Source organism: Protomyctophum parallelum (assembly GCF_964188405.1).
Source record: "Protomyctophum parallelum genome assembly, chromosome: 1".
Lineage (NCBI taxonomy): Eukaryota > Metazoa > Chordata > Actinopteri > Myctophiformes > Myctophidae > Protomyctophum > Protomyctophum parallelum.
Window position 1 is genome coordinate 1,896,287 of NC_139697.1, and position 10,325 is coordinate 1,906,611.

General features: G+C 42.0%; 1 protein-coding gene across 2 annotated transcripts; it reads left to right on the forward strand.

Moving 5' to 3' along the window:
- Window positions 1-6,922: 6,922 nt before the first annotated feature.
- LOC310871595 (uncharacterized protein) lies at window positions 6,923-9,356 on the forward strand (the record flags this gene model as incomplete). Of its 2 annotated transcripts, XM_083783206.1 has the most annotated exons (3): window positions 8,615-8,753; window positions 8,849-9,001; window positions 9,261-9,356. In XM_083783206.1, exons 1-3 carry the CDS (start codon window positions 8,667-8,669, stop codon window positions 9,354-9,356), a joined length of 336 nt encoding a protein of 111 aa, XP_083639332.1. In that variant the 5' UTR covers window positions 8,615-8,666. The 2 variants fall into 2 exon arrangements, 1 of the variants encoding a protein (XP_083639332.1); XR_014570314.1 differs by lacking the exons at window positions 8,615-8,753; window positions 9,261-9,356 and adding an exon at window positions 6,923-7,261 and having other exon boundaries at window positions 8,849-8,984.
- Between the last annotated feature and the right edge of the window lie 969 nt (window positions 9,357-10,325).

Below are 10,325 nucleotides of genomic sequence, written 5' to 3' on the forward strand. Positions count from 1 at the left end.
ATAAACCACTTCAAGTTATCTTTTTGATAAAACAGGTCGGGAGTTATTAAACCGAACGCGGACGCTGTTCCAGTGTTACATTTGCTGCGCATATCGGATTAATTGTAACGGCATGCATGATAAATGTATAACAACGCTAAAAAAAACACCATTAAACATATCGTTTTCAGCTTTAAAGCAATTATATTTCATTGAAGCAACTCCTTAGCATTGTTTTCATACCATGGATGTGATAAGAAAATGTATCAAACATAAGGGAAATATTAAATAGTATCGGGTGTACCAGTTTGGGCGTTTGAGTCAGTTCAATGGGAAAATATATTGATTAAACAAACGTTTGATTGATTGTACAATGTTATACAACCCTAAACTAATTTTAGAATACACTCAGTAATGAAGACAGCCGACTGAACATTGGCCAATATGTCAAATATGTAAATATTACATGAAATGGTATTGAATGGAAAGTGCACCATTTGTAACATGTTACTTTTGCAAGTTTTCTTTGCCGTTGCTTACAGACCAGAATGAACGTGAATTCCGTCTAAACACGATGCAAACTAATGAAGAACATAAGCATGAAGACATGCATGTGGATTTGTATTCACCAACACCAAAGAAAATAATTGTAGCACACATAATACTCCAGGTGTAAAATGATATGCTTTTTGGGGAAAAGGCATGCAGAAGCGACGAATGTATGACACAATCAAGAAAACAATGGCAAGAACGCACCCTCCAATACTCCCTACTGAGTAGGGAGACAGCTGACTGAACATATAATATTGGCCAAAATATATAGCCTACTCTACTTGGTAGCCCTACAAGCAGAACCCAATGGTACTGAAGTTTCTGACATTTTTTAGACCTCCAAATTTCAGAAAAGCTTTATGGAGGGTTCCGAGAGGGGCTATCTACTTGGTAGAGTAGGCTACGGTACCAAGTAGATTTAAAATAATGTTCCAATAAGGCAAACCCGTATTCTTCTCCTCCTGCCCCGAAGACGCCGAGACGTTCCTTCCTTCGCGACGTCCCGGTGAGATCTCCATATAACCCCGTCCCGGTGCGTCCCGGTGAGATCTCCATATAACCCCGTCCCGGTGCGTCCCGGTGAGATCTCCATATAACCCCGTCCCGGTGCGTCCCGGTGAGATCTCCATATAACCCCGTCCCGGTGCGTCCCGGTGAGATCTCCATATAACCCCGTCCCGGTGCGTCCCGGTGAGATCTCCATATAACCCCGTCCCGGTGCGTCCCGGTGAGATCTCCATATAACCCCGTCCCGGTGCGTCCCGGTGAGATCTCCATATAACCCCGTCCCGGTGCGTCCCGGTGAGATCTCCATATAACCCCGTCCCGGTGCGTCCCGGTGAGATCTCCATATCAGTGATGTTTTTGGCAGCAAATTTCTATTTTAGTTTTTAGTCATTTAGTCTCTTGAATAGTTTTCACTTAGTCTTAGTCACATTTTAGTCACCTGGAATGTTCTAGTGTTTAATCTAGTTTTAGTCGACTAAATGTCATACGATTTTAGTCGACTAAATCTACAGTTGATTTAGTCGACTGAAATGTGTTTTGACAGGCCTTGATGTCGTTGTAATGACATATTTTACACTTTGGTTGCATGCTGAAAATAGCAGATATACAATCTCACAACGCGTCGCAGCGCGGTGAGAATGTATATCTGCTATTTTCAGCATGCGACCCAGCATAAAACTGGATCTCTTGTCCACCAGTCCCTTCCTAACATTTTAGTCTAGTTTTTATTTGTTGACGAAATTGTCAGTATATTTAGTCTTAGTTTTAGTCATCATACATACGTTTTTATTTAGTTTTAGTCAGTGAAAAAAGGTAGAATTGAAAAAAGGTAGAATTGAACAATGTGGACCCTCTTGTAAACAAGTGTAATGCTTAATTGGGTCGTCCACTCACAGTTAAAAGTCTTTGTATTGAGTTTGTGCTTAAAATGTACTGTAAATTCTACAAACTGTTAATAAATATTTCAATCAATCAATCAATCAATAGTCGACGAACATTTTTCGTCTTAGTTTTAGTCGACGAAAACAACATTACAGACCAGAATGAACGTGAATTCCGTCTAAACACGATGCAAACTAATGAAGAACATAAGCATGAAGACATGCATGTGGATTTGTATTCACCAACACCAAAGAAAATAATTGTAGCACACATAATACTCCAGGTGTAAAATGATATGCTTTTTGGGGAAAAGGCATGCAGAAGCGACGAATGTATGACACAATCAAGAAAACAATGGCAAGAACGCACCCTCCAATACTCCCTACTGAGTAGGGAGACAGCTGACTGAACATATAATATTGGCCAAAATATATAGCCTACTCTACTTGGTAGCCCTACAAGCAGAACCCAATGGTACTGAAGTTTCTGACATTTTTTAGACCTCCAAATTTCAGAAAAGCTTTATGGAGGGTTCCGAGAGGGGCTATCTACTTGGTAGAGATAGGCTACTGTACCAAGTAGATTTAAAATAATGTTCCAATAAGGCAAACCCGTATTCTTCTCCTCCTGCCCCGAAGACGCCGAGACGTTCCTTCCTTCGCGACGTCCCGGTGAGATCTCCATATAACCCCGTCCCGGTGCGTCCCGGTGAGATCTCCATATAACCCCGTCCCGGTGCGTCCCGGTGAGATCTCCATATAACCCCGTCCCGGTGCGTCCCGGTGAGATCTCCATATAACCCCGTCCCGGTGCGTCCCGGTGAGATCTCCATATAACCCCGTCCCGGTGCGTCCCGGTGAGATCTCCATATAACCCCGTCCCGGTGCGTCCCGGTGAGATCTCCATATAACCCCGTCCCGGTGCGTCCCGGTGAGATCTCCATATCAGTGATGTTTTTGGCAGCAAATTTCTATTTTAGTTTTTAGTCATTTAGTCTCTTGAATAGTTTTCACTTAGTCTTAGTCACATTTTAGTCACCTGGAATGTTCTAGTGTTTAATCTAGTTTTAGTCGACTAAATGTCATACGATTTTAGTCGACTAAATCTACAGTTGATTTAGTCGACTGAAATGTGTTTTGACAGGCCTTGATGTCGTTGTAATGACATATTTTACACTTTGGTTGCATGCTGAAAATAGCAGATATACAATCTCACAACGCGTCGCAGCGCGGTGAGAATGTATATCTGCTATTTTCAGCATGCGACCCAGCATAAAACTGGATCTCTTGTCCACCAGTCCCTTCCTAACATTTTAGTCTAGTTTTTATTTGTTGACGAAATTGTCAGTATATTTAGTCTTAGTTTTAGTCATCATACATACGTTTTTATTTAGTTTTAGTCAGTGAAAAAAGGTAGAATTGAAAAAAGGTAGAATTGAACAATGTGGACCCTCTTGTAAACAAGTGTAATGCTTAATTGGGTCGTCCACTCACAGTTAAAAGTCTTTGTATTGAGTTTGTGCTTAAAATGTACTGTAAATTCTACAAACTGTTAATAAATATTTCAATCAATCAATCAATCAATAGTCGACGAACATTTTTCGTCTTAGTTTTAGTCGACGAAAACAACACTGCTCCATATAACCCCGCTGGGTGATAAACGTCATGTAAGGCCTATCTATACTTTCTCCACATGAACTTGCCTATAGTTGCACACAGACCGCTCATCAGTGCTGTGGTCTTGCCTATAGTTGCACACAGACCGCTCATCAGTGCTGTGGTCCCGAGACGTAAACATGACTTTTTGTTTGTATTCGTTTGTTATCAAACATACAGACCGCTCATCAGTGCTGTGGTCCCGAGACGTAAACATGACCTTTTGTTTGTATTAGTTTAAGCCTATAGTTGCACACAGACCGCTCATCAGTACTGTGGTCCCGAGACGTAAACATGACTTTTTGTTTGTATTCGTTTGTTATCAAACATACAGACCGCTCATCAGTGCTGTGGTCCCGAGACGTAAACATGACCTTTTTGTTTGTATTAGTTTGTTATCAAATAAAACATCATGTTGCTGTGGAACGCCGGAGGCCGCCATCTTTGTTTATGCCGTAAATCGTGGTCTTGCAGTGAAGTAAGTTCCTGTGCTGCGAACTGTCGTGAAATACTGCGACACCTGACTGAGTACTGCGTTCTGAAAGGATCTATAGACCGATTCTGTACCGGTTTCATGGTCGCAGCCTACGTATTTCCTGTAGGCGGATCCGCCATAGCTGCGGGGGAGATCAGCACGTCTTTCACTACAGTGAATGTAAAGTGACTTGTGTTCGTTGGCTCACGTTACGCTAATTACTAACACTACAACTTTACAAAGATGCCTGAAAAATCGGGACGAACGTGTGTAGTTTATGCCTGCTCCAACAGTAGTGGCAAAATTCATGCACTTAGGAGGAGACAAATTCTACGTCCTGACTCATCATGACGATTGTCTATGAGCGCAGGCTGCGCAGCGCCGGCAGCCATTAGATTCCCTGCGAGTGCAGAGGACAGATGTTCGCCAGAAGTGGGTCAAAAAGCGAGGACTTTGTTCCCACTTCCCAGGCACAAAGAACAGCATGGTAAGTTTGAGACTTTTCGTTAGTTGCCATTAACTACCATTAATATAATACTAGCATGCAGCCCCCATTGAGTGGTGAAATATGTTACATGTCATTAATAACTGTTCACTGTCCAGCTAGCGAAACACGTGGCGCCGATCGTTACATTTACAGTGAAAACGTGTTCATAAACATTCAGATTTCAAATATAAAGTACTCACTACGTGTGCCACGGGTGTTATAAATGTGCTGGTACAGCGATTAGCACTGCTGCATTCCACGTAGTTTAATAAATGGCATTTTTATCCAAGCGCCTCGTTATTTTTCTCAAACGGGGTGCGTTCGGAAAATACACAGTTTCTCACCGGGAGCGCACTCTCTCATTAGTTTGTATTGGCAGTGCGGTCAGCGTGAATATATCGAACACACCCACTGTTTCAGAGCGCAACACTCCTTCCTCGACCTGACAAAAAAACTGCTCGGATAAAATGCCTTTTATTAAACAACGCGGGATGCAGCAATGCTAATCGCCGTACCAGCACATTTCTAACACCCGTGCCCCACGTGGTGAGTACTTCATATTTGAAATCTGAATGTTTATGTACACGTTTTCACTCTAAATGTAACGATCGCGTAAAACAGACTGCAGTAGCGTCATGTGAACAATGGCTAAGCTAACGCTAATAACATTGATTGATTGATTGATTGATTGATTGATTGAAAACAGTTTGCAGAATTACAGTATATTTCAAGCACAAACTCAATACAAAGACTGTTAACTGTGAGTGGACGACCCAATTAAACATTACTGTTTACACTTGTTTACAACAGGGTCCACCTTGTTCAATTCATCAAAACATAATTTTTAGTAGGCTAAGCTGCTCCTCAAAATAAGTCACATGCGGCGTGGGCCGCGTGGCATAATTGTGATTAATTATCAGTTGAGAAGATTCACTCATTGAAGGCTACTGTAAAAAGATAGAGGAATAAAGTGCATCATATGACTAATCTGCCCAAAATTAGTGGAAAATATGTTTTATGCGTTATTGAGTCTGTTATTATGTGGTACCAGCTATTCATCCTCATCGTTCTATCTTTAGGTGTGTTGAGTACACTTCCCAGATGGGAGGCCATTGAAAGAACACTCATAGTTCTGCAACTAGGATAAAAATATAATTTCCCCCTTAAAATTTACTGTCTGGTGTGATTGTTTTCATTTAATATTTGGTTTCTTTTGAAAACCAATAACTTAAAAAAAGAAAGGTAAGCACTGTTTATTTTTCTTTCACAGAGGAGAATGCAGCCCCCCCCCCCCCCCAAGAGAAGAGGCATTCAGTCATAAAGCAGCAGCAGGGCCTGAAGTGAAGACACAGCATCCAATGTGGAAAATGTTATGCCTCTGTGCATGAAGTTGGAGATACAGGCATGTGCAGATCAAAAAAATATTTATTTTACTTAATAATATACTTAATATAGCATCTTTTGGATTCTTTGATGACATTAATGCAGCGCAAAGTGCTTTACAGAGCAATAAAGAAAAAACAGAAAACATTTTCTCAACTGAAACTCATTAAATTCAAAAGAGGGCTAGTTTACTTTAGTCCATCCACTTTCATTACCCCGTGGGCTATCCTTGTGGATATTGCTGGAAGTAAGTGCTGAAAATACACGTCCTTCAGGTGGCTGATTTTCTCTGTAATCCACTCTTCATTGTATGGGACATCTGCAATGATCTGCTCATTTGGAGTCCAGACAATGAATTTACAATTTTTTTTTTTAGCACAATGCATCGCCACTTGTACCTGGTAATAGTACCCTAATCCTGATGCCGTTTCCCTCAGAATATATTTTCCATCCTTATGCCTCACATCGTACTTGTTAGAGTCAATCATTTTTAGCAGACTGCCATTGTGTGCCACAAGTTTTTTGGCTGTAGGACATTTAATTTCAATGATGGTATCGGCATCTATAATACCATCAAGGCTGGCACCAAGCCAGTTTTCCTCTTCATGTACAACAAGTCCTGTACACTCCACAGTTATTCCTGTGGTCTCCTCAAACCACTTTCTTGCCAAAGGCTCGGATGTTTGGCCATGCCTAGTGGCTGTATTTCCGGCAAAGGTGCCATTCAATTTTCGTTCCACCCAGTTTTGTGGGTCAACCTTTTTGGGCACTTGAGAGGCCTCACTACTTGTGATTCTTATTTTTCGTTGATCTAGCCAAAATTGATTATTCTGGCCCTTGGATTGTACAAGAATTCTCTCCCTCTCACGTTTCCCACATAACACATGTCTTTCAAAAATACAGTTGCAAAGTTGACATTTTTGTTGAGCACATTGCTCGTGACATGTGGGCAGTTTATCAATAACCTCTTTGGTTTGTGGCTGTGCAGTCAACAGATCATGCAAAAGGGTACCAGGTATGTTGGATAGACCAGCCATCTCAGGGGATGTGAGGTGCTGAATGACATCTGCATCTTTCTCAAATGCTGTTGACTTTATTTTCATTTTTTTCCGAGGTCCCTGGTCTGGCCCCCTGATGTTCTCGACTGTATCAGGCATCACATTGTCACACGTGGAACTGTTCCAGACACAAGCCTCATCGGTGCTTGCTGTGCCTGTGAACCCCTGACTGGCAGCATCTTTGATTTTGTACAGTATCCCTGCTGAATGACTGCAGCTCTTCCCTTGGTTGGCCATGCAGTCACAGTTCACATCCACCACTTTGCCATCCCTCCTCTGCAAGGTCAGTTCAACATGATGGTACTGTTTAATGTCCTGTGAGTAGCGAACAGGTCCTTTCAAGAGTATGTGCTCCTCATCTGGTAGCCTGTGGAGTATCTGGCCAACCCATCCGGAGCTCAGGTAATTTTGACCCTCTATCAGGGACCTGTAGTTGGCATTGGGTTGTTCATCACATGCCAGTCGGTGAAGGAAATATTCTTGAATACCTATCATAAAAATAAATAAAAACATTTGTTTTTTTAATAGGATTAATACCACTTATCTGTAATGATTAGGAAATACACAGTCTTAGATCATTAAGATTTGCATTTCATAATTTTTATTATGCAAACAAACAACAAACAGTAAACACAAGTTAACCACCCCAGCATTGGGATAAATACTAACTTAACCGCATGCATGCCATGGTGACTTTCTGGCAAAGAGATGGTGTAGGAAAATAGTCAAAGCTAGTCTAGTCTACTAGACAGTGTAATAATAAGACAGTGGTTTAAGCACTGATTGGCGATTGCCATCAATTAATTACCTTTATCAGTAACTGGAGGCCACTGTCTGACGTCGTCAATCCAGGTACTCATTCTGTTAGTCGCTGGCTGTCACAACCGACCGAGTTAGGTTTTGGTAAACCAAGCAGATAAAGACTGGTATGGTAGCAGCAGCCAAACACCAGCCAGACGCCAAGGGAATCAATTTATGCACCTACAGGGTGTGCACCCAGAGGGTGCCCAATCAAGCCAATCACTGTTATCTGGCCCCTGACTTTGACAAGATACTCCACATGCTACCAAATGATGAGCACAGTTCTGAAAGGACCTGTGTTACTCACAGGACATTATCATGTACCATCATGTTGAAGTAACTTTGCAGAGGAGGGATGGCAAAGTGGTGGATGTGAACTGCGACTGCTAGGCCAACCAACTTAAGGGAAGAGCTGCAGTCATTCAGCAGGGATACTGTACAAAATCAAAGATGCGGCCAGCCACACAGGCACAGCATGCACAGATGACAATGTGACAATGTGAGGCCTGATGCAGTTGACAACATCAGGGGGCCAGACCAGGGACCTCGATGAAAGTAACAGCTTTTGAGACGGATGCAATCCCCTGAGATGGCTGGTCTATCCAAAATACCTGGAACTCTTTTGCATAACGTGTTGACTGCACAGCCACAAAACAAAGCAAATGAAAAACTCACCATGTCATGAGCATGTCATGAGCTCAACACAAATGTAAACTTTGTAATGAAAATAAATGTGATATGTGGGAAACATGAGAGGGAGACAATTGCTGCACAAACAAAGGGCCAGAGTAGTTTATTTGGAGTAAATTAAAGGAAATCTGAATCATCAGTAGCCTCTGAAGTGCCCAAAAAAGAAAATCCACAAAACTGGGTGGAACGAAAATTGAATGGCACCTTTGCTGGTAGCCACTAGGCATGACCAAACATCGGAGCCTTTGACAACAAAGTGGTTTGAAGAGGATACAGGGATACAGGTATTCTAATAAACATTTTACTTATTGTGCATGAGGAGGGAAACTGAGAATTAATAATAATTGTTTATAATTTTTTCCATCTTTCTCTTTCTCAGGGGAATAGGAATCTGGGTAGGCTGAGAAACACCTGGAGAGTAGAGACTCTCCAAGACCTAAAGAACATTGGAATGAGCTGGCAGGAAGCAAAAGCCCAGGCCCAGGAGATTGAGATGGAGAGCTCTGGTGGACGCCCTATGCCCCTCGATGGGGTAAAGAGGATCAAGTCATGTCATGCTCATCTAGGCTTACATCCTCATCCACATCACATTCCTCTTCTTCCTCAATATCAGATGTTTCTTGTTGCTCAGTTTCAGTCTGAATTAACTTGGGTTGCAAATTACATAGCCCAGCACAAATACTCACAATGTCATCAACATGTTTTATACTACCTTGAATGACATAACTGACCATTTTAAAACCTTTGAACCTTCTAATTGCACGCTCTACATGGATTCTGACATTTGCTAGGCGCCGTGTTGCCACAACATCATGCCCAGGAAGTTCTTTGAGGCCGCGAGTAAAAGCTGGGAGAGCCAGAGTCACCCCTGGAGGCAACACATCTGAGATGGTGAACCCACGGTCTGCTAGGATTTGATCACCAGGAATCAGAAGTTCAAGAAGACCACTGTTCTTTGTGATGAAAGTGTCACTGGCCCGTCCACCAAATAGTTTTGATGTGAACATCACATAACCATTGGGGGCAATACAATATAATAATTTGTAAGTGTTATGATGTTTGTAGTTGCTGAATGTTTGGGATCGCTTTCTTAAGTGTTTTGGCCTTTGGACAAATATTTCTGTACAGTCTATTATGCATGTTGCTTTGGGATAATTTTTACTGAAACATGATGGCATTATTCTTCTGAGAGTATCCCTAGGCAACCACGCAATCACATTTTCCCTCATAAACCTAGCAAGTATTGGTCTCCAAAGTGAAAAGATCACACATGCTGAGGTCTTGCTTATTCCAAATCTTTTAGCCAAGTCTGTGAACATCAAACAAAGACGTAGCCTAGTTAAAACGAGTAACAGCTGGTCATGGACTGCTAATCTGGTCATCTTTGGAGGTGGGTGAAAAGCTATGAGGGAATGTAAAAGCTGCCAAAAACTTGCAATACCTATGCCCGTGTGAAACCTTGCATCTTTGTCATCTAGGTCATAGGCTGACAATGATGGTGTAGGATCAGTTTGTGTTGCACGGTTTGTTAACTTTATGGTAGAGTAGCTGTGGTCTGTAATAATTTCTGGACACTGGATTCCAATATCACGCTTCAGAGGCATGACATCAGTTTGTGTTGCACTGTTTGCCCTTGAGTTGATACAGAAGTAATTGTGGTCTGCAATATGTTCCATTCCGATATCACTGGTGTCTTCAGGTCCTGCTCTTAATTCTGTTGTTGTTGATGTTGTTGCGTTTAATTCTGTTGTTGTTGATGTTGTTGCGTTTTGTGTGCTGCTGCTGCTTGATGACCGAAGGCCTCTTCTCTTAGGGGGGGCTCTACCAGATGTCATTCTCCCCTGTGAAAGGAAAAG